The sequence below is a fragment of the Hydractinia symbiolongicarpus genome, chromosome 10 (assembly GCF_029227915.1).
Source record: "Hydractinia symbiolongicarpus strain clone_291-10 chromosome 10, HSymV2.1, whole genome shotgun sequence".
Taxonomy (NCBI): Eukaryota; Metazoa; Cnidaria; class Hydrozoa; order Anthoathecata; family Hydractiniidae; genus Hydractinia; species Hydractinia symbiolongicarpus.
In genome coordinates this window covers 8,546,503-8,570,313 of record NC_079884.1, presented here as the reverse complement: position 1 = coordinate 8,570,313, position 23,811 = coordinate 8,546,503, and the positions used below count along the sequence as shown (strand labels likewise).

The window sequence follows — 23,811 nt, the reverse complement described above, 5'->3', positions numbered from 1 at the left end:
CCATGTATTATAGTCTTAAATTTCGGCTCATGATTTATCTTAGGGCAGCTTTGAAATAACTCTTGGGGAAGGTTGTCATAGTATTCCATTTTATGTATTGATAGATTATAGTAATTGGTGTACATGTCAAGCAATTCCTCTTCATATAGCCGGTTGAACCTATGATTAATCTCTATCATCCTCTTCAAACTTTCAGCGTTGCTCACTGAAATAGATCGCCGTGTCTGTCATGTCTCTTTATTATATACAGATTTTATTTAATAAGAAATTTTTTACATGGACAGAAACTTTTGAATTATTTTACTCAACTTGCGCATGATGCCGGCGGTGGATTTGTCGGATGCCAGCGGATTTGTCAGATTTTTTGCGCATGCGCATGTTTTACTCATTTGCTGGAGGATACAGTTGTGACGCCACAGATTTTTAGGGGTGTCAAAGGAGCATTGCTTGAGTAAGGGTTTTGCTCGATGTGACCCCTGGGTTGAACCCATCTATACTTCTACTAATGTTCTTCGCACAACTGAAAAGTTATTTTTGTTGGAATGCAATATTTTCAACATGAAACAAAACAAAAGAAAACTAAAGAAAGAAAGAAAATGATCACAATAAAATGAACGATATAAACGTAGCGTGCAACACATTAACTGAAAGACCGAAAGTCATGCTGCTTATCCCTGCGGTTAAAATTTTGTATTAAACGCTTTCATTGTGGTTTGGTGTACACAGACAACGAAAAGATAGAATAATAGATTTTTCCCAACATAAGGCCGTTTGTCTTTAAACAATGACCAGTCTATAACGAAATGTTTATGAGAAGAAATTCATTTTCAAGGACATCTTTGAGTTTCAATATTTTGATAAAGTGGATTGATCTTCTCTCCTTTAGGAAATTTCCCAGATGTTCCATAGTTATAATCACTGGAAAATACATCAGTTATTTTCTTCTTCCAGGCTCTGAAGATATATACAACACTGCAATGACTTCCACAATCTTATTCACTGTGTGTTGACGCCTAGTTTTAAGACATATAGACGTTTAGTCGTAACGTCAAAAAGGTTAAGAAATAATTTTCTCTTTACGGTAAGAAATGAGTATCGTCCTTTACATGTGGCAAGCAGACAGACATAGATTATTAGTATATGAAGCTATCTGCAAGTCTGGAAAAATCCACTTCGGTTGACGAACAGTTGGAAAGATTGATTTTATTTTGTTAACCTATCCATTTGCAAAAAAAGGCTTGCCACTATTCTTTTAGTTTTAAAACGATGATAGCGTATGGGATAACTTGTTTTTAGACAAACAGTTAGGAATATTAAATTTTAATAACACCGTTAAGCCCCAGGTTTTGAAGCAGGTTTTAGAATATTATGGGGAATCGGACCAGTTTTGGTCCTGGGCTCTAAGTGCTCATGCGGTAAAAATATTAATTTTCGTAGCCGTTGTCAAATAACTTAGCAAAAAAAGCTGCGATGTAGTAGCTTCTTTGATTTTTAATAAATTTTTGGGGTTAATATTTATTGTTTGTTGACCACAAAATAATATACGCCGTCACCTTATTCAACATCGCAGCACATTGCAAGAATATTGTGTTTTTCCCCCCAAAAAAACTTTATCCTTGAAAAATATAAAAATTGTAAGACGAACCCCGATCGGATACTATTTTGTGTTGTATGACGAACTCAATCGGATACTATTTTGTGTTTGAAACAATAGCTTTGTAAAATAAATCATTCGGACAGACAAAAAATATAAAAATAAGTTTTCCAAACTTTGTGATAATGACCGTCCATACACATTGTGACTTACTTTACATTAGATAAAGCCTTAAACGCTGACAAAAAAAAATCTAAAACGTTATATCGACGAAATAATATATATAATATATATACGATACGAAAGATTTTTGGAGATGCGTTTTTTTCTTGAGACGGATGTTCAATATACTTGTGAGCATATTTTTGCACTCGAAATTAGTGAAAACAATAATAATTACCAAGCTTTAATGAGATTTAAACCCTACAATCGGAAAGCTGGATCGATAATTCTTGACAAGTTGTTATATATATTAACTTGACCAATCCAGCGTTGACTTACAATGTTCAAAATATGAATTTTTATTTTTAAAATTATGTTGCAACCTCATGAACAAATCATACCAGACATGTGGAGTTGTTATTTATTTTTTTATATACAATCCTATTCGGTTCTGTTTTTCATCAAATTGAATCAGAAATCAAAACTGGCATGGGCTGTTTTATATTTTGAAACGTGTTTTTTTTTGTATGTCTAAAAAAAATTAATCCAAAAAGGACCTACTCAAAATACTTTCCCTTCAAGAGCTTTCAAGTTTACAATATTGTGAAAGATTTCAAGTAGTTTCGAAGACAAAAACCGCTCGATAGAATTTAAAAAGATTCGGCAATAGAAAATGTAGATGTTGATGTAGAAACGTTTCTCGATATAGTTTCTCGATAATTTCCGTTTCTGTAACTTGACGCGAACTGGTGTATGCTTACCGACAGGGTTAAAATTTAGGATTTTCTGACATGACGATTTTCTGACATGGCAATTTCTACTACCCTGGGCCCTTTTTTAGTCTTATTTCTCGATTTTATGAGGCAGCCTACTTACAAGAAGTGTTTTTTTGATTGCCTTGTTAAAACGGTGGAAACCATTTATTCTGTAACTTTGCTAACCACATCTTGATTTTAAGCAGAGGCAACCTCAAACTCAGGGCATATAGCATTTTTTATAACCGCTACAGGCGCTGAGATCAAGGTTGAAGGAGAGGTCCAAAAATATTAAATCACTGATCGAGTTTTTTACTTTTGATGGTAGAATTGTAACAAAATGATCAACTTTAAGAAGAATATTTTGAATAAAAGTTTCTTTAAACACGTTATAACTGCTACAGTATATAAAACCACTAACAAAGTACATGTCATGAAAAACTGTTGTACATTCATACAAGAGGATTAAAGCACTTTATGTGATTATGGAGTTGTTAAACAAAGCTACATATATACACACTTGAATATGACACTTTGGTCTGAAGATGTTGTCTTGAAGTAAAATACATAAATAGCATCTGGATTGTATTTCAGCCATTCCAAGCAAATCTACATGACACACGATACATTCTGTTCAGCTCAGGTTAAAACAGTATTCACAAACTCCAGCTTTCATTTGGTCAGGAAAGCATTGTTCCTGTGAAAAGTCGAAAGAATGTGTTCGTACTTGTGGTATTCGTTTGTAACTGCTGTCATCAGCACTGTTGTTTTGTGCTCTCCGTTAAAAACTGATAAATTAGCAAATTCAGTCGAAGACCTGCATATTGAATTAATAAAAAAGAAGATCTTAGAACAGCTTCATTTCACAACAAGACCACCAAAAGAAATCAGGAGTGGAAAAATTGTGGTACCACGGCCATCTCTGGATGACGATAAAAACGACGACAAACGGGAAGAGAATAAAGTTGAGATTCTTCTTCCGTCTGAAACAAGTGAGTTGTTTTTTATTTACTTTTATTATAATGAATACCACAAGCTGAAGATATGTTTCTGAATAAATTTAGGTATATTTGCTTTTTAAGAAAAATAAGTATATATAAGCTTTTAATTTTAACTGTAGGAAATCACACAAAAAAGTTATTAGTTTGTTTTGGTTTAAATTGTAAGTACTGGCTCGTATCCGAAACGTAAAGCTGATAAATATAAATAAATAGATTATTGACATAATCTTCTTGGACACTACGTTTAAGAAGTTTATTTTAATACTAAACCACACGAGTCTACTCCAATTGCATTGCTCTCCATTTCCTAAAACACTCCTCCGATTTCGTTCTTTTACTGTTCTTAAAGTTTTTGTGTTTTTTTAAGAAGGAGCTTAAAAGTCTAACTTTCTTATAAAATTTATGCCAAAAAGAAATATGAAACTTTGTCAATTTACGAAATTTACCGAGCGCATGTTAAAGATATAAAATATGAGTTGAGACTTCTATAAAAACAAGTAAATGACTACTAGCCGCTAACCAGCTCCCTTCAAATAAACATCTCCTTATTCTGCAGCTAAATTTATCACTTCCTTAGATTCTTTGACCAATAAATGAATTGTTTACTTGTTTATTTTCCTAATTGTGCTGCAGTACAATGTGTTTTGCATTCCAATATGTTGTGTATGAAGAGGAGGCAGACATGGCAAAAGAAGAAAGACATAGCAAAAGGGGGAGACATAACAAGAGGAGGGAGACATAGCAAAAGGGGGGAGACATAACAAGAGGAAGAAGACATGCCAAAAGGAAAGAGACATAGCACGTACGCGCCACACAGGTCTCTTTTTAAAACCAAGTATTTACATTCAAGCACCTAACAAACATACAACAACGTATTTGTTATTTATAAACTATTTATGACATATCACGTGGTTTCAAATTAATTAGATACCTCCGAAGTTAAATACTTTGCTCATCTTACTAAATTAATGTACATGGGAGAGATTTAAGCCCTTTTTCTTCAGAAAAAAGTGTATACTGTACCCAAATCGTTTGCAACAAAGTCCACGTTTTGAACCGTCGTGCAGATGATGCATTGACAGTGTCACAAAATCTTCTGGGACAAATGAATTGAACTAAAATAGTCAAATTCATGCATTTTTTTACACACAATTTCTGTGATACTGCAGTTGCAGCCAGGATCTAACACATTTATGTCCAGAAAAATTGAGCGTTATATTTATCCTCTGTTAGGGAAGCTTTTTTGCTGCTTTTTACTTTCGATCGGATAAACAAGAGCCGCCCCATGATAATAGTTTCACCAGTGGATGCTGTATGGGTAAAGTGAATCAAGTAGAGCTGTGCCATTTCTGCAACTGGGTGGCAAAATTTTGCTACTCAATCGGTTTATTTTGAATAACATTTGTCTTAATAAGGTATATGCCAGAAATTTACGACTTTTACTTTTTCCCTATTACGAGCAGAAGTGAAAAGTTTTATTCTCATTACTAAAACAAATTTTTTTTTACATTTTATTGGAACTCGATGGAAAGGTTTTGAGTTTTGTTTAAAATTATTTTTTTGTTTTTAAAACGCTTTTAACACAAATTGTTATAAAGATCTCCTCTCCTCAGATCTAAATTGGCATTGACACATCTTGAGGGCAAATTATTGAAATATAAATTGAATTAGATAAAAATTAGAAAAAAAAACAAACAAATTAAAAAGCCGTTTTTTTTTGAAAAAAGAATGTGTTAGCAAGAAAGTAGTGACGCCAGCATTAATTTTTTTTTATGTCAAATCACCTTGGTCAAAATATACACTTTATAGTCAGTAAGTAAGTAAGTAAGTAACGGGAAGTTTTAACATCCTTGGGGATTCCATCCTAACAGTTGGCTCTTCCTCCCCTCCGACTGTAACTATGCCCTAAAGTAGGACTTAAGTGTATATTTAGTACATAAAGAAAGTAAGGTATAAAGTTTAATAAGAAGAAGTAGTAAAATATAGATTTTTTTAAACATGGAGAAGAATGTGAATAAAATAAAAAAAATCTAAAGTCTATATTAATCCTATATTTACCTATTAATAGTTTTCTTGAATTATAGTCTTTTTTAATTTGAGTAGCTAAATTTAAATTATTTTGTGGTATTTATTATTTTTCTAGAATCTACCTTAAGTCACACTTTCAGGGTTACAGCTGATGTTTTTAAACAAGGACATGTCGAATATGCAACATTATCCGTGTACAAAAAAGGTGTAAATAAAGATGGCGTCGAAACAGTGACATTAAAATACGGAAACAAAATTTTACAACGCAAAACATTCCCTGTTACCTTTGCTGGATGGGTAACATTCGATGTAGGTAATGCGATAAAATATCACAAAGGCGATAAGATTACGTTTAGTTTCGTTTGTAGTCAATGTGCGGGAAACAATGACTTTTTGCTTACCTCTGGAACAAAATATACACCGTACTTGACGGTAAGAGCTTTACTTAACCGACACAAGATTGTTAAAAGATCAACACCGACATGTAGCGACAAAAAGGCGTGTTGTTTACAATATTTATACGTCAATTTTACAGAGATTGGTTGGAATGATTGGGTCAAAGAACCAAATGGCTTTGAAGCAAATTACTGTGCTGGAAAATGCTCAGACACACTATCAAAACACAAACTACATTCTACGGATAATTGCTGCGTGGCAAAAGAGTTTAAACCATTGACTTTGTATTATTATATAAAAAAAAATACATTTTCTCAAAAGGTCTTTAGAACTTTGGTAGCAACAAAATGTGGCTGTATGTAACAAAAAAGCCCTGGTAACTTTTGAAGCTTTTTGCACTGTATCACTGTTGTCCCTACAAAAAATGGTCTGTTTCTTCGTTTGATGTAAGAAACCAACTATTTTTTTAAAATAAAAATTACTAATAATGGATAATAAGATTAGAAAAATTATTTAGTTCTGATCTGAGCTAAAAACAAAAGTTTAACCGAAGTCGTAATTCCTGGAAACAACTACAAATAGTTACGACTGATATTGATAATATATTGAATTAATTTTTCTACTCTTTTTTTCTTTTATTTAATATTTAGTTTTATGTATTTTTATTTGTAAGTAATTGACACCAAACTTCTTTCCAATCTCTTTTAGAAGATAAAAAGTTTGGAAACCAGTTTGACGAACTGTTCACTTTTTAACGAAATGGGATTTACGTATAGTTATAATTCGCACCTTTACTTTAGGGTAACATTTTGATATTCAGTATCAACAACTGCTACGTGCAATATTGAAATTTTACAAGATTTGAGCTTTATATTTGTTATTTTTGAATCTTGTAATTATTTATTGTTTTGTAGGTTGCTTGCTAGATTTTTGTTTTATATATTCAACCTAACCATAGTTATCGTTTCTAAATCCCTTAGCAACTTGTAGGTAGATTCAGTGTGGGATTACTGCCAACGAAACTAAAAATAGTAGATTTCGTAAAACCAAGATTTAGACAAGGTTTTAGACAAGCTTATTTGTCATCGTCTTGTGCCAATATTTTACAAAAACAATTTTTTCGCTAGATTTAATTTCGCGGACGGGAAATTTAGTGAATATCGGTTGGTCGCATGGGGACAATTGCATTAATTTCCATGGAAGTTTAATTTCACAAATTGAAAGATTTTAAGAAGAGTCTGTTTGACGCAATCTCGTCCCCAGGGTCTGTGGCCCCTAAGCCGTTATAACGGAGTGGCCAACAAGCCGCTATCAACTTCATCAACAAGGCAAAATGCCCTGGGAATGAGGTTGTGTTTGACGCAACGAGTTTATTGTTGGTTTACGATTCAATTGTTAAGTACCCTTGGGTATCCTTCCAAAACTTTAAAAGACCCTTAAATTAAATTTAGTTGAAACCAAGTAGAAATAACAATTGTCTAGACTGCGGAAAATATTCACAAGTAGCTGTATTGTATCACGTCTTGAAGGGATTAGAAATTTGATATACGCAACTCAAAATTTTGCCAAAGTTGCTAAACTCTTCGTCGTTTAAATTCTCAACATTTGCTTACTTATGATTCAAACCCGTCCACAAGACCTTTTCCTAATAAAAAAGTCCAAGAGAGGTAATGTTCACTATGCATGTGAAGAGACTTGCTGGTCATTAAGTTATATTAAAAACCGAAATTTTTAGTGCGCCAAAAATTTTAGTGAGAAAAAAGATCCATATTCACAAATCTTGTTGTTTTCAGAACAAAAAAGGCCGTCGAAAATTTATTCGTCGAACTCTTTTTCACGCCCAAAAAAATATTCGTCGACTTTTTTTTCCCGCCAAAAAAAATTTGTCGACTTTATACCAGACTGTCTGTTTTGGCTTAAAAATGAATTGTTAAGATATTATAAGAGGGTAAAATAACATAATGTCCAGCAAAGAAACAGAAAAAGCAACTTTTTGATGTAAATTCGAAACTAACCTTGTTCCCAAGACTTGTCTTGTTTCTCATTGACGCTGCGCTTATTCTTCGTTTCGCTGTCCGATATGCAAAAAGAGACAAAAGGTCCTAGGATCGAGGTTTAGTCGGAACTACACCTTAAAAAGCAAAACTGAGACACCGAGACGAGTGAAGTAAATTTAAAAAGTGTGATCAGTTTTATATGCTTGTATCTTTTAGATTTAATATGTTTTTGCGTCTTCCCAGTTTATTATTTCTTGAAGAAAATTAACAATATTTGATAGGATCTTCACTTGGTTTTCAGAAAATACATGTTTTCATATATATTTATTTCTTAATTTTAGAGGTGTTTTTGTCGCATATGAAATGAACACAAAGAAACACACATAAGATTTGAAAATATCATGGAGAAAGAATTTACAACTTTTATTTTAAAGTTTCTATAGTAGAATTTATTTTCTGCGAGAAAGCATTTACTGCATCTAAGATTTGGCTTCGATCACGTTCATTAAGTCTATGTCCACACCTGTGTAAAAATCTATCAGGGTGCCATCTTATTTGTTGCTTCTTTAAATATTTTAATTTATCTTCGTCAGTAAGGCCATGTACTAGAGTGTCAATCATATCATCTATGTACTTTAAAAACGTTTTAGCTTTAACTTTATTAGTCATAGTCTCTGGCCATGGTATGTCGCCAAAGCAAAGTAGATCTGTATTTTCACTATGATTAAAAATACGCGCGCATTCAGTTTCGTATCTTTCTCTTAGCTCTATTATTCTGAATTTCTTTTTTAATTCGTCAACCAAGCTTGTATCAGGATGGTTGTCCTCGTGCGCAGTTTCTGCTTTTTTCTTTCTTTCATTTTCATTGACATAATGTCGGGAGTTCTTTCGATGATAGCTTTCCCTCATTTTATCACCCCATTCTGAAAAAGTTTCTTCTTTCCGCTTCAGATTCGTGTCGTTGAATTCGTCTTGAGCATAAGTCTCATTCGAAAATTTTTCATCCTGACCCATTTCGAAGAATAATCTTTCATTCCAAGAATCATCGCCTATATCGCTTTCGCTTTCACTTTCAATTAGATATGCATTCTGTTTGTCTTCTAATATTTTTATGGTTTCGGCGAGTAGTTCCTCAGGGGTTTCACCGTATGTGTTTTTCTGTCGAAGCATTTCATTTGAAGACAGTTTCAAAAGGTCGAAGACATAACCGAGAAAGTTTCTGTCCAGATTTTCTAGAATATAGTTTAAAGCGAGGTGTAGAATGTTGTTGTTGTTGTGATCACAAATGCTGACGTCAGCACCCAGTTTTATTAATGTCTCCATCATATATACATCTCCCTTTACACAACACTTGTGTAAATAATTTTTCTTATGTTTAATTGAGTTCATTTCTTTTACAAAGTCGTCTTGTGAACCTGCATTTTTAAACTTTTTCGCTATTTTTTCCAACTTGCTTACTCGGCCATCTTTTATATATCGCCTCATCTTTTTAATTCCTCGTTTAATGTCTATTTCTTGTTTGTTTTTCAAATTCATATGTGGTCGATTCTTCTAAAATAAAAATACAACGTAAAATACAATTCGTTAATTACCGTTACGCTGCGATTAACAACCCAGGGTTTATTAAATTTTTTAGAAAAGAGGTCTTCGGGGCAGTTATTTTAAAATTACCATTCTGTATTTTAATTATAACTACATTGCTAGCTAAGTTGTTCTAATTTTCAAATTTGTTAATGCGACAAATTAAGCATAAAAATTACGCGCAAAACGTTTCGCGCGAAAATATAATTCAATAGTTTATGTATAAAAATGCAATCTCAGAATCTCACTTTTTTCCTTTTTAATTGTACTCACTGAAAAGATGATACGGATTAGTAAAAAGAGCTTTCTTTAGTAGCTGTAAAGAAGGGGACATTTAATCGAGGTAACAAATGTGTTTTGAATCGTTATAGTGTCCACACTGTGTGCGATCCGATCCGGGGCAAAACCGAATTATTCCGTTCCAATAAGCAAATCAAAGATAACATGAATGAAGATGTTGTTGTTTTGCCAGAAATTTCTTTCAGCTTTGTTAAATACTTTATTTTACATTCCGATCCACACTACTTGTATCGATCAATTATTTTCTTGCAACTAGCAAGCTCATGTTTGCACTAAAAATAGTAAAAGTCAATTTTTCAGGATAGCAAATTAAAATCCGCTTTTTAGACTACGAGTTAAAATATGATAACTTTAAAAAGGATAGAAAATCTTACGACACCTGAGGTATGCCGTTGCTAATGTTTCAATGGTAGATTAAAATACTTTCTACTATATTATTTTGCACATTCGCTAATTTAAAAATTCGTTATTTTGAAAAATTATCGTTACCGTTTTTGAACGATTATTTTGTCTTTTTTTTTTTAATATTGAGCGTTATAAAAAACAAGAAATAATTTGTATCAAAATTTGCGATGAAAATTGTCATCTTCATTTATACATTTTTTAAAATATCAACATATTATCTCCCATGACACAGACAATCTTGATATCCACGAAACTATCAGCAACTATTTACAAAAAATTATTGTCGTCACCCAAGTCTAAATACAAGTCGAATGCTTCTCTGTTACAGTTTCCATCTTTTGTAAAAACATACTTATGAAACGAACCGTCATAACAAAGCGCAATTACACTGGCATTTGGTCCGAACACGCAAATACAAGGACATTCCGCCTGCACAGAGAAATTGGCCAAGCCCCATTGAGATTCCACATAATTTCCAAATAATCCGACTTTTGACAGTGTAGATCGTTTGTTCATTGATGAATCTTGAACAGCAAATATGTGGACGGTGCCTTTGTCACTGGACGCACATATATAAGCAGAGTCTGGGCTAAAGTTTATACAATATAAAGCTGCAGGGTCAGCACCTCTCCGGAGCTCAATGACTTGTCGTTTGTTTTTGATTTCAAACACACGAATTAGTGTTCCCTTTTTCGAAGCTGTCGCAACTAGCGTACCATGTTGGTTTATGGCGCAACAAGCAATCTCGTGTTGATGAGCATTTATGATACAGGGACTGGACGAAACACCCATCTGCTTAACATCTAAGGCAACTAGTTGAATACTTCCAGCTTTCGGTCCTGGAAATACACACCATTGATTGTCGAGTGAAGTTGAGATTTCACATATCCCTTTTGGATTATCTCTTGTTTTGTAACAAAATAACATGCTTAAATCATTGGGGAAACTGTGAGCATAAAGTTTGTCTTTGAGAGCAGCAATGATCATATTTTTACGAAGACGTACGTTCAAAACAGCTGAATCGAAAGTTAACTCAACCACAGCTTTTTTTTGGCTGGCATCCCAAATGAACACTTTATTTTTGGGATATTTCATATGCTTTCCGTTCCCAACAATAGCGATTAAATTAGTCCTGTTCAGCATCTGTACCTTCCCTATGCCACCACAGTCGGGAATGTCTTGCATAAGTAGCTGGCTCAATGGTTCAATATTGTATGTACAGAAACCATTCTCTACTCCACAAGCAAAACAACTTTTATCATTATTGACACTTAGATGAAGAATATCATTGCTTCCTGCCATCTTTGGTTATAATAGTAATAAAAAGTAACATGAAAATTATATATATAATAAAAATAACTTGTGGAATATCAGCTTTTTGAGAGACTGTAACTAAACGTATAGTGCGACTACTACAATTAAAAAAGTTTAAAGAAAAACAGATCAATTTGGTAGAAGAAGCAATTGTTGGTTACCTCAAATAGGAAACTATTTTTTTTTTAAATCAAACAACAAATATTAAAAAGTTTCTTGCTTTCGACAAAGCTTTTTAATTAGTGATTAGTGATATGTTGATGGTATACGGGAATTTTGATGTTGTATATATGTTTATTTTTTAACTCAGTTTTTACTGCTTAATAATTTTAACTTTATATTTTAAGCTGAAGATGATTTACAAATAAATGGAAATATATTCTAAATATTTTAATATCATTGTTGGTTTGTTCATAAATTTGGAGATAAGCACGACAATATTTTTGACATATAGACTAATAATAATAAAACGCACACACAAAAAAATGTTCAGAAGTTCTGGTCTGCAAAATATCACAATGCCAGCGTCTCAGCCTGAAAACCATCTTTATTTGTGGTCCCATATAATTAAAAAATCCACAAGAAAAATTTATTCATAAAAAAGGTGGCAGAAATTATCTTGACTACTATTATGTTATTATATACTGACCTGTCAAATTTGCAAAATTGATTAGAGTGAAATTGTTTATTATAAGCAGAGTTGCCTAAACATTTGGCCAATCAGATGTGGGCCACAAAGAAATTGGAAAACCTAGAATCTCTCAAGGATTAAAGACATCCTTTGACTTACCAGCAAACAAGGGATCCCTTGTTTGCTGGTAAGTCAAGCAGGCCTATCTATTAGTGGGTTAGTGATCATGTTTTCGGACCCAAAAACCTGCCCATTTCTGAGAAAAGGGATAAAAGCCAAGACATTAACTGCTCCCACAATTCCACAAAAAGTTTGAGCAATATTAAGTTCCAAACTTGATACTCTGAATTTGCTTTTTAGATTTATTTTTTTACTTAGATTATTGTGGAGCATATTTAAGTTTAGGAATTAAAAAATAATTTTAATTAAAATAATGCCAACAATATTACCTGTTCTGCTTGTAAGTGCAATTATGCAAAGTTGTTTCATATGCACCAGTGAAGGATCGCATGGCTAGAAGTCAGCTGTAATCTGTGGTTACTAACTACAAAGGGGCTGTGTTGATGATGATATCCTAGTCGATGTAATTCTTTATCTTTGGTAAGGAGTTGGTAGATTAGCTAGGCTGTACTGGTTGGCTTTGTATAGGCTTTCATTGATTGTTAATAATTAATTCTTATTATTCACAGGGTGTATGATCATTACGTTTCTTAGGAAAGTATATTCCTCAGGATTTTGAAAGTTAAGGGGTCACCGTTTTCCACAATGCAAAAAAAACATGCAGGTTCACAGGAATTTCTCCGTCTACTTTGCCTGCAATATCTCACACAACTTGTTTTGGTTGTCCTCTTTTGTTAACTCTGATGGTTTTTTCATGAAGTTCTGGGGCAATTTATTCTCATATTGGCATTTTATTACTATCACAGCAAAGGGAGAGAATTGATTGCAGACTTCTTTTTCCACTGTTACCGCAATGCTTCAAATAAACGCCTGGGGCGTTTAATAAATTTTTTGACATTTTTTTTTTTTTGGGAGGGGCTTCTATTTGAGGGGGCGTTTAAAAGGGGGAGCGTTTGTTAAATTTTTACTCTTCGTCTGTTTTGAAGTTTTTAAGAATATCTATAACAGATCTATAACAGGATTGACAGGACGTATATTTATAACAGTATTTTTTACTGACATACTCATCCTGTATATAAATTCGGAAATAATAATAATAATATATATCTTCACAACAAAAAATAAAAGATATTCACATGTTTTAGAGTATGGACTTCAAAAGCGAAAAGCTAAACTTCCAACCCTAAACCTAAGATTTAGGAAGTAAGTAAGTATACTTTTACTATCGCCTTTAATAAATGCCCCAATGCCCCTTATAAGGGAGGGGCCTTTATTCAAAGGGGACATCTATTCGAGGAGGGCGTTTATTTAAAAAATGACTGAAAAGGAGGGCCGTCTATTCGAGGGAGCGTTTAATAGAAGGGGGCGTTTATTCAAAGCATTACGGTATGCTACTATGGCGAGTGATTTTAAAAATATGATACCCTTTGATGAAAAAATCTTTTATTACTATCCATTTCCGTGCTTCCTAATATTTTAAAAACAGGGGAAACTATTACCCTTTATCGGATACGGCTTGTCAAAACTAGGTTTAGGAAACGATTTTCTAGGTTTTACATACAGTGTTAGGGAAACCGTCTCTTATGACGATTCGGTTCGGCTTGTTGACGTAGTGATGATTGGCATTTTACTTAGTTGACGAATCGCATTTGTGCTACATCCGCCATTTTTGTAATTTCACAGGGTGCTAAAAAATGTGGAAATGGAAGAATAATTAGCTAGCAACGAAAGGTAAAACCACAATAAAAATTTGTCTGGAAATGATGCTTAGCTAGCAATCTTGCTAGATTTTGCTCCAAAAAATTATCTTTGCTCAAAATTCCTAACATTGTTCTTAAATTTCCAAAATATGCTTAACTCTGCACTTTCTTCACCTAAAATACGGAAACTTTTCACCTCCAAAAAAATTGTTATGACGTCGTGAAACCGAATCGCTTCCCTTTTGTGTTATTTCCCCAGAACTGTGTTGTAATGCCTCTTTTTTATAAAGATTAAAACGAGCTTAGTTAGATCGAGTAGTTTATATGATCAGGATTTAAATAAATATTTACATAATTATAAAAGTAAAAACAAAAAAATATTCTCTTAGCCATTTTCACATCACATCGCCTCCATATTTATTTTGAAAACGCTGCAGGTCAATGCTGCAGGAAAACTATGCGGGTCAACTAAAAATCTAAATTGCAGACTTTTCCTGCGCTATATGCGTGCTGGAGAGATTGTCTCCTGCGTAAATAGTTCTTAATGTTCCGCTTGTTGAAACTTCTGTTCTCTAGGTATAATAAAAGGAGACACCAGAAATAGGTATATCTATAACTTTAGATGCAAAATAAATTTTTTAAATAACTGTCATCAATATGTCATCAACAAAGAGTAAAAAGTCTCTAAGTAGTCGGTCAAAAATTGATAATTGCAGCTTGTGATTGGTTTATGAGATTAAATATATTCGCCATTGGAAATTTATTTAATTATTCGACAAACAACGCGAAAATTAGGTCCATCCGTACGGTTTCATAGATGCAATCCAAATTTTGCAAAACTCAGAAGAACAGTGACATGACAATTTTAAACCCGATAATAGAAGAAAAACGATGTTCTATTGTTTGAACCTGCTGCAAAAGGTCTCGTTTTTTTGTCAGAGAACTCTCGTTTTATAGTCAAAGACCTCTCTTTTTGTTCTTTAGTCAACGATCTCTCGTTTTGTAGCCAACAATCTCTCGTTTTCTAGTGCAACCTCCCAGTGAACGTTATGTATAACATTTATTATAAAAAACTCGAAGGATACCGCAAAAGGACGAGTGCATATATGCCTCTTTTTTGATTAAAATTTCTTCTTAGCTAAATATGATTTCAACTTTGATGCTTTTCTTAACTTTTAATAGTTTAAAATTTTAAAGTTCATATAAATTTTAAGTCATAGCTTTTTTGCGCTAGAAATAGCAGAAAAAAACTTAAAAGCAGGGATAGATTCGTTGCCATGTTTTTTAAACGTTGCTGCCTCTCATAAGACACATATACCTCTAGTCACGTATTAAAATTCATAGACACTAATTTAAAACCCCAGAGGGAGAGCATGTGTATTTATTTGAATAGACATTTTTCAAAGAAGTAATTCGCATAAAAGGTCACACCACTAACAGCTTGCAGTTTACCTATAGTAAACACTCTACTCGGGTTTCCGACTATAAAAATCTCAAAACATTGCTTCCACTAGTAGCAACAATAATTAAGTATATTTTTCATCGTCAGCAAAAGTGGCAAAGCATTGACCGCTAGTTACATCCAGAATTTACTTGCTCCAAACAGTATCAAAAATTGAAAGAAAATGCTATAGAAACGAAATGTCGGTACAAGTAATGGTTTTTAACCTAAAATATCTCTATGGCTTAAATTCTCGTTGACAACTTTGGGGGCAAGCAAAGGAAATACACCCAAATGTTTTGTCACATAAAAATTTAATGTCATTAGACAATTCTACGTTTGCAAACTGGTTTCCAAACTTTTTATCTTCTAAAAGAGATTGGAAAGAAGTTTGGTGTCAATTACTTACAAATAAAAATACATAAAACTAAATATTAAATAAAAGAAAAAAAGAGTAGAAAAAATAATTCAATATATTATCAATATTAGTTAATCGTAACTTGCTATAACTTTATATGACGTCATTAATTACGTCATTATCTTGACATAGTACTTTATGACAGTAGCCGAGTTCATTAATTATGATAGTTTCTCAGTTTAGTCTTGGACAGTTTTTTAGTCCTACCTTATCCGTTTAGAAAGGCGGGAGTCGTTTTTTTATCCCAGAATTTGACAATATCAAAACTTTCCTTCTTCTTGGTTTTCATATCCAATTAGATACGGAGCGGAAGGTTTTTTGCGAAACATTCCTTATTCTCTTTTTTGTTTAATTAATCAGATTTACTTAGTTGGGATTGAAATTTAATTGAAATAATAATCACGATGGACTTATTTTAGCTATTCAACATTTATTTTATTTCATTTATATTCTTAATCAGGCAAAACAGCAAATTTAACCTTTTCAGGTGACGAAAAAGTGCAGTTAAACATTCTACTAGAGTTAAATCTAAACTAAATCCATTTACAATGGAAAGGTTAGGTTTTACAACTTCTTCTCGATAAGAATTTATGTTCTACTTCTTCTCTAACGTGGCTGGACCATAATATCTTTTCTTCCTATAACTACTGATATTTACGATACAGTACAGAAGTAGCGGATTGTGATCAATACGTTTTCTTCATTCATTCTACGTGCAGCCACATTTCGTTGTGACCAGGTTCTTGAAAACTTTTTTGTAAATCACCATGTCGCGGTGAAAATATAAAGTCAATGGTGCGTGTTCCTTTGCTATACAGCATGAAGATGGAGGCAGGTATCCAGCCAATTTTTCCAAACTTAATTTGTTTTTTAATGGATTTTGCGAGCATTTTCCAGCACAGTAATTTGCTACAAAGCCATTTGGTTCTTTGACCCAATCATTCCAACCAATCTCTGTAAAATTAACGTATAAATATTGCAAACAACACGCCTTTTTGTCGCTACATGTCGGTGTTGATCTTTTAACAATCTTGTGTCGGTTAAGTGAAGCTCTTACCGTCAAGTACGGTGTATATTTTGTTCCAGAGGTAAGCAAAAAGTCGTTGTTTCCTGCACATTGACTACAAACGAAACTAAACGTAATTTTATCGCCTTTGTGATATTTTATCGCATTTCCTACATCGAATGTTACCCATCCAGCAAAGGTAACAGGGAATGTTTTGCGTTGTAAAATTTTGTTTCCGTATTTTAATGTCACTGTTTCGACGCCATCTTTATTTACACCTTTTTTGTACACGGATAATGTTGCATATTCGACATGTCCTTGTTTAAAAACATCAGCTGTAACACTGAAAGTGTGGCTTAAGGTAGATTCTAGAAAAAAAGAAAGTAAATAAATAAATTTACTTATTTTATTTTTTCGTTTTAATAACTTTAAGTTTGAAACGTAAGATATCCACATAGGGACAAAGAGACACATATAACCTGCATGCGAAATCACACCGCTTATTAAGTAACTAGTTGAAAAGTCCGTGCAAAAGATCCACTTGTTTAGAGTGGCAAGCAGTTACAGAGACATATTCTGATCATGTTATCAGCCGGATCATTTAAAAATCTTTTTGCTTTACATTCTTGTGTATTCCTTTACGTTATTTACCATTGGACTGCCTTCGCGTACGTTATTGTACACTAATCTACGTTTCTTTATATTTCTGCACTTTATGTTGCGTTTCTGTACGTTCCTTCACGCTTTCTTACGTGAAGTAACGTTGTTTAAGGCTTTTTTACGTCAATTAACGTTCCTTTACGGTTCTTTACATTGCATTACGTTTTTATACCTTACTTTCCGCTCTTTTATATTACTTTACATTAGTGTACGCCTCTTCATGTTTATTTCGCTCTATGAATAGGATAGTTCGTACAATTTGTCGTTTGGTTTGCCAAACATAGTCAACATGGACGTGACATGCTGGAAATGTGCATAACAGACAGGATAAACTCTTTTCAGACTTTCAGACTATACCCAAATAAAATCAAAAATCTCTGCTCCATGTAAAGCTCTGTGTCAACAGTTAGGTCAATATGTCTGATCGAAAATAGAAATATTTATTTGTTTATTTATCTGTCGTTACTTATGCTTTGTTAATATTTTGGCAAAAACCTTAAATTAAGTACACATGGATGAAAGTTAAGTATATATAGTATCCTCGTCTGTAATTTTTCATGTAGCGAAACAAAAATTGTTATATATAAAAGAATTTATCCAAAAACACCACCAGAGTAAAGATATCTGTTTGGCGATGACGGAATAAGTTAGCTTCCCACGATGTAGACTGTAGTAACACTAAAGGTTTTTAGTTTTTTTAAACCTAATAAACTATTATTTAGTAAAATAACAAAAATATTGATATGTATTGTCATTAATAGTATGTTTACTTCGATCTACAACTCAAGGGATCAAATGTTAGTTAATCCACGCGCATCAGTTACTACAAACTGGTTTTAATTACTACAACAAAATTCTTTCAAATATTTTTCTTACGAATGCGTGCATGTTAGAAAACACTAGATTCATGTAACTGACCACTATTGAAACATTATTGAGTTATTTAATGTTTTCAAAGAGCTTAATGTTTAATTTCTGTTCTTTTAATTTTAACACTCCTTCTTAAAAAATGAAGTTACACTAAAAAACACATTGGAGGAGTGTTTCAGAAAATGGAGAGCAATGCAATTGGAGTAGACTCGTGTGGTTTAGTATTAAAATAAACTTCTTAAACGCAATGTCCAAGAAGAAAGGAACGGAAGATAAATAAAAACTTGTTTATTTTTTAGATTATGTCAATAATGTGGTCACATTAATCGATCATGAATAATCATCTTTTTAACCACTTAACTTGTAAGGTTTCTGAGTTCTTACAAGTCATATTGAGACACTCTAAATTTGGATACATCATCAACATTCAAAAAGTATGTTTAAACTCAATTTTTGTTGTTGTTGAAAAAGTAACATGAATTTTTTAAGACATCGCGCAGATAACTTTTATTTTGGAAGTTTGCAGCAAAAATTTTTTTTTTTTGGTTTTAAGTTGTTTTTAAAGATATTGCAAAGATCGATTTCAAGTCCTTGCTATTTTTATTTACAGAAAAATCCTTCGAGAATACTATAAGCAAAAAGAAAAAAACAACTCACTTGTTTCGGACGGAAGAAGAATCTCAACTTTATTTTCTTCTCGTTTGTCGTCGTTTTTATCGTCATCCAGAGCTGGCCGTGGTACCACAATTTTTCCTCTCCTGATTTCTTTTGGCGGTCTTGTTGTGAAATGTAGCTGCTCTAAGATCTTCTTCTTGATTAATTCAATATGCAGGTCTTCGACTGAATTTGCTGATTTATCTGTTTTTAGCGGAGAGCACACAACAACAGTGCTGATGACGGCAGTTACAAACGAATACCACAGATACGAACACATTCTTTCGACTTTTCACAGGAAAGCTTGTGTGTGTGTGTGAATACTGTTTTAATTGGAGTTGAGTACTGATAGTGTCACAATCTTAAGTGTGAGCGTTGTGTATGTTAGCTTGTGAATGCGACACATGCAATCCTGCAACTATTTATGTAGTAGATTTTTAAGACAACTTTATTAAACTAGGGTGTCATATTCGCATGTTTGAGTAGATTTGTTTAATAACTGACATTTTATTTGACGTCTGGAAGACGTGTGTAAACAAAAGACAATTCTGTTAAAAGAACTTTAGCATTCTTCCAAATTGACTGAAATGTTCCAAATAGTCGAGTATAATCTATTCCATAACACAAGGATGGTTTATTCTTTTCATAAACTTAAGATCCGATTGCGACATATCCTCATCTGCGTTTTATTTTTCTTATGCTGGAAAATTCTTTGTTTAGACCGTCATAAGAAATCGTTACAACATTGGGAATAGTTACAACGTTGAAGCTGGTTGACGCATGCAATAATCTTTTAAAAGGGCGTAGTTTGAATCTTCTACGTTATTTAATCTTAATCGCTCTTGGAGGATTAGATATTTTGACTTTTTCTTGGATAAAGTTACATCAGAAACACGTCAAGGTATACTCGTGCCCAGTGCTTCTTAGTCTGTCCTAAAAAGGGACTGCGGAGAATATATATAAACAAATACAATTTCGTACTGTTTGCAAATATGTTGTCATAAATCTTCGCTTTTAATTTTGATTTTATTAGTTTAGCATGTTTTCTTATCGTCTGTTTTTTTGTGAGATGTCGCAACGTTGACTTTATTACCTCTGAATTTTGTACATGTCGTTGCCATGGAGAGAAAACTTTGCGTTACCTGGGAAACATACTTATAAAATTGACAATAACAATAATTATTGGATTTTATTCATGTATTTTGTTTGAAGGCCCAATGCAAAAAAATCACGTTTATTTAATCTTGATAAAAAGACGTGCCTAAATTATTGGATGATTCCCCCTTCTATACCAGATTACTGGACGATTCCCCCTTCTATGCCAGATTACCGGGCGGTGGTCCTTTTCTATACCAGATTATGAGACTCTTATGAGACACTTCTCCCCCTCCATGTGTTATGGAAATATATTTTTGACTTCATGGTGATCCGAAACGTAAACGATACTTCTACTTAAACATAATTCGCCGCTCAGACTATTTATTAGCGTAAGTAAATAAAATATATTTGATTTTATACTGCAATTGGAAATACATCTAACAATGTCTGACTCAATACACAGACGGACATTCCAAACATATTTTTCATTATTTGTTTGTGCGCGCGCATGTGTTTTGTATTTGCGTTTGCTAAAAGCATATCCAGACAGCATTGTTTGCACGCCTCATGTCGTTAATTAAAAATGGCCTTATGTACTCACTCCTTAAAATTCGAGCCTTAGTAATTGCTTATTTGTTACGACCGTCTTACTCGTGAAGAACAAATTCACGTGTTTGCTTGCTTCGTTAGGCTCAATTCTAATCTGGTATCATCTTTGATATGGTGTTCTTTCTTATTTTACGGTTATGGACCCACGTGGTGTTTTTACTTATTTTAATAGTTAGAAGAGGCCCGAATAATTTAGGAAAAAGTATACAGTGTGTTATAGAAACTACAAACAATAAAAAATGCTATTCCAGCTATTTTTAAAAGGTGGGCTTTAGCCAGCTATAAGAAAATATATTACTGTTGTATTTGAATTGATAAATTAAAAAATTACGTGATAATCCCCTATTAAAATAATTTTTTTAATATTGACAGGAGAATGACAGACGGTCTGCAAATATTGTGGTCGCATGTTATTATGCTTAGCCCTATACAGAAAAAGACAAAAGGGGAGAAGACTTCCAATTATGATTTTTCTATGCTGAGAGAAATTATTAATAAAGCTCTCTAACTATATACTATACAGCCATCCGGGCCAGTTTAAAATTTATAAATTTAAACTTTTGAGCTGAGAAATTTCGGTGGGAATAAATCTAGACTTGGACCGTTAAAGGCATCACCCAAAATTGTTGACTGTAAATGCCTAAATGTAGATCTGTCATTTTAATGATCATTACTTTTGAGCATGATCAATTTTCTTACGCGAAGAAATGGCAAAATTTACCTGCTTTTTACGAACAGTCATATAAAATAAAAAGTTTAACATGTTGAATATCTTTTATTGTATCTGGGCCTTAACTATGGGCTTATTTTTATCAATGACGCTGTCAAGACAAGAAAAGTGGTTTCTAGTATTCCAAATGTTGTTGAAGTACCAATGTAATAATAACAAAACAAAACTGTAATTCAACAGTGACTTGTTCACATGATGTATGCATTCTTTCAAATGCGACAGAACGTTTTTTAGCTTTTCAAACGTCAGTTTAAACACCCTTAATCTTGTTGTTCTAGCTGTCTAAGATTGTATTATGGAAATTACTGTACTGGCAAAAATACCACATTGTTGATACTTCTAAGATTGAACAATCTAAATTCCGGACATGCTTTTAATTCGTCTGGTTTTCCAGACAAGGTTAAGGTAGCTTTTTCCAATAGATATTCTGCTGATGGGTGGATATAGCTGAGAAAGAAAGACATCTTTTCAAATGTATCTGTTGGTGAATAAGATTAAATGCTGCTTGCAACAGCTGTGATTGCATTTGGATAGGATATACATACAAATTTCAGCCTGATTAATTTTAGGGACAAATAAAAACTCCATCAAAATTATCATGAGGATTAATTATCATACACAAAGTGTGGAATTTCTTTATGGCAACAAATATTTTGATCCTTTATCGGTTTTCCTTTCTGTCTCGAATTTTCTCTATTCGAATAAATTTTCAGGCCGTTGCAAATTCAAGAACTGTAACTTCAATATGGCAGCGACATTTTATTATGTTAATAACTAAATAGTAATCCAATTACAAACTTAGCAGTCTTCTTAGAGAATTACTAAACTTTAAATTTTACCCTAAATATACTGGAGGTGGATGGCAACCTCGAACCCAGGGCCTGTAGCGTTTTTTGATATGAGGGGATGAAACGCGTACGAGGCCCTGGTACAACAGACTTACTCAACCAATGAGAATGCGTATACGGCTTTTTTAAATTATGCTAAAAAGATAATAAATGCAGAAGTATTTTTTGCAAGCACAGCATTTTATAGTAACAACAAATATGGCGATGAGCATTACGCAGATTTTTTGGTAACTTGTTTATGAAGAAAATATTTATTAATTCACGTTATTTTTGACTTTTCTTGCATCGTTACAAATTTATCGGTGCTGTTCAAAATTTTTAAACATTATTTTTGTTGTTTCACTGATGGGAAAAAGGCAGCTGACAAGTCAAATGGAATGGTGCGATGAACATCTGTCCTGCTAACGAAAGTAGCAGGTACTTCTCACCTTTTGTTGGGACACAATACTTATATTTTTAAAAAAACTGCAATTTAATTTTTGTTTTCACATGCTAAAAAGTAAACAGAAACTTGGTATAGATGCAACTTTTTTAGTATGTATGCTGGCTAACTAGCTAGATACTGTTAGCTAGCTTGAAGATGCACAACAATGACAAGTAATCTTTTTTATGTCACAATTCAAGGGATATTATTTGACAATTTTTTGGGATAAGAATACTAGCTAGAGCATTAAAAAATATTTTAGGAAATAAAGTATAGCTAGCTGTATAAATAAAAGGAAATATATATATACAAAAAATAACAACTAATATAAATCTTTGTTTTTAGGCAAAGGGAAAGAAAATATCACACCACATAAAGTTTATAGTGGATGTGATAAAGTGTGTAGACTGTGTGCTGAGACTGACTTAAAACGATTTAGTCAAATTTTTGGAAATATTGGAACATCAAAACAACTTCAAGAGAAAATACAAGGCACTGTGGGTATCACAATTGTGCAAACTGATAACATAAATGATATAATCTGTCGTAAATGTGAAAGAAAAATTGAAAACTTTGTACAATTTAAGATTTTGTGTCGGAATGCACAGATAAGCTTTTGGAAAAATTGCAGTGTGAAAAGGGTAATATCGTCACCAGAACAAAAATGTACCACAAAGAAACTCAGAGGTAAAATATACATTCTTTCTTACCTATGTTTTAAAAATTACATATATCTTTTTTATATATACTATGCATATACATGTATACTTTTTTATATTTTATATATATTCTTCAAATTCCATTTGAATATACACCTGGACGCTTTCATCCATCATTTAGAAATATAAAAAGAAGCCCTCAGTTATACCTTGACACTAATCATTTCCATCAATGGCTTACAAAGCATAAAAAGCAAGTTTCTGGAATGTAAAAAATGTATATATATCTCACACACAGGTTAGTTTACACACAAAAAATAATTCCATAATAAGCTAAGAGTAGAATATATAAGAAAACTAAAATTGATTAATGTATGTAGTAACATTACCTCACATTGTGTATTATGGAA

The 23,811-nt window shown here is 32.8% G+C and overlaps 4 protein-coding genes across 4 annotated transcripts; 1 reads left to right on the top strand and 3 right to left on the bottom strand.

Moving 5' to 3' along the window:
* The first annotated feature begins 3,132 nt into the window (after positions 1-3,132).
* Positions 3,133-6,344, top strand: LOC130612580 (inhibin beta B chain-like). The gene is made up of 2 exons (XM_057433912.1): positions 3,133-3,503; positions 5,656-6,344. The coding sequence occupies exons 1-2, from the start codon at positions 3,227-3,229 to the stop codon at positions 6,297-6,299; spliced, it is 921 nt and encodes a 306-aa protein (XP_057289895.1). The 5' UTR covers positions 3,133-3,226; the 3' UTR covers positions 6,300-6,344.
* Positions 6,345-8,317: 1,973 nt separating this feature from the next.
* Positions 8,318-9,807, bottom strand: LOC130612200 (NF-kappa-B inhibitor-like protein 1). Its single transcript, XM_057433500.1, has one exon. It carries the CDS (start codon positions 9,467-9,469, stop codon positions 8,357-8,359), a length of 1,113 nt encoding a protein of 370 aa, XP_057289483.1. The 5' UTR covers positions 9,470-9,807; the 3' UTR covers positions 8,318-8,356.
* Positions 9,808-10,365: 558 nt separating this feature from the next.
* Positions 10,366-14,601, bottom strand: LOC130612201 (WD repeat domain phosphoinositide-interacting protein 4-like). Its single transcript, XM_057433501.1, has 2 exons — positions 12,614-14,601; positions 10,366-11,521 (listed from the first exon to the last, which is right to left on the bottom strand). The coding sequence occupies exon 2, from the start codon at positions 11,519-11,521 to the stop codon at positions 10,487-10,489; it is 1,035 nt and encodes a 344-aa protein (XP_057289484.1). The 5' UTR covers positions 12,614-14,601; the 3' UTR covers positions 10,366-10,486.
* Positions 14,602-15,551: 950 nt separating this feature from the next.
* LOC130612639 (inhibin beta C chain-like) lies at positions 15,552-19,940 on the bottom strand. Its single transcript, XM_057433985.1, has 2 exons — positions 19,037-19,940; positions 15,552-17,217 (listed from the first exon to the last, which is right to left on the bottom strand). The coding sequence occupies exons 1-2, from the start codon at positions 19,311-19,313 to the stop codon at positions 16,553-16,555; spliced, it is 942 nt and encodes a 313-aa protein (XP_057289968.1). The 5' UTR covers positions 19,314-19,940; the 3' UTR covers positions 15,552-16,552.
* Between the last annotated feature and the right edge of the window lie 3,871 nt (positions 19,941-23,811).

Excerpts from the sequence above, each read along its gene's own strand:
- LOC130612580 (XM_057433912.1), top strand. The coding sequence starts at position 3,227 with ATGTGTTCGTACTTGTGGTATTCGTTTGTAACTGCTGTCATCAGCACT. Across the intron at positions 3,504-5,655 it reads TCTTCTTCCGTCTGAAACAA|AATCTACCTTAAGTCACACT; the intron begins GTGAGTTGTTTT and ends TTATTTTTCTAG.
- LOC130612200 (XM_057433500.1), bottom strand. The coding sequence starts at position 9,469 with ATGAATTTGAAAAACAAACAAGAAATAGACATTAAACGAGGAATTAAA.
- LOC130612201 (XM_057433501.1), bottom strand. The coding sequence starts at position 11,521 with ATGGCAGGAAGCAATGATATTCTTCATCTAAGTGTCAATAATGATAAA.
- LOC130612639 (XM_057433985.1), bottom strand. The coding sequence starts at position 19,313 with ATGTGTTCGTATCTGTGGTATTCGTTTGTAACTGCCGTCATCAGCACT. Across the intron at positions 17,218-19,036 it reads TCTTCTTCCGTCCGAAACAA|AATCTACCTTAAGCCACACT; the intron begins GTGAGTTGTTTT and ends CTTTTTTTCTAG.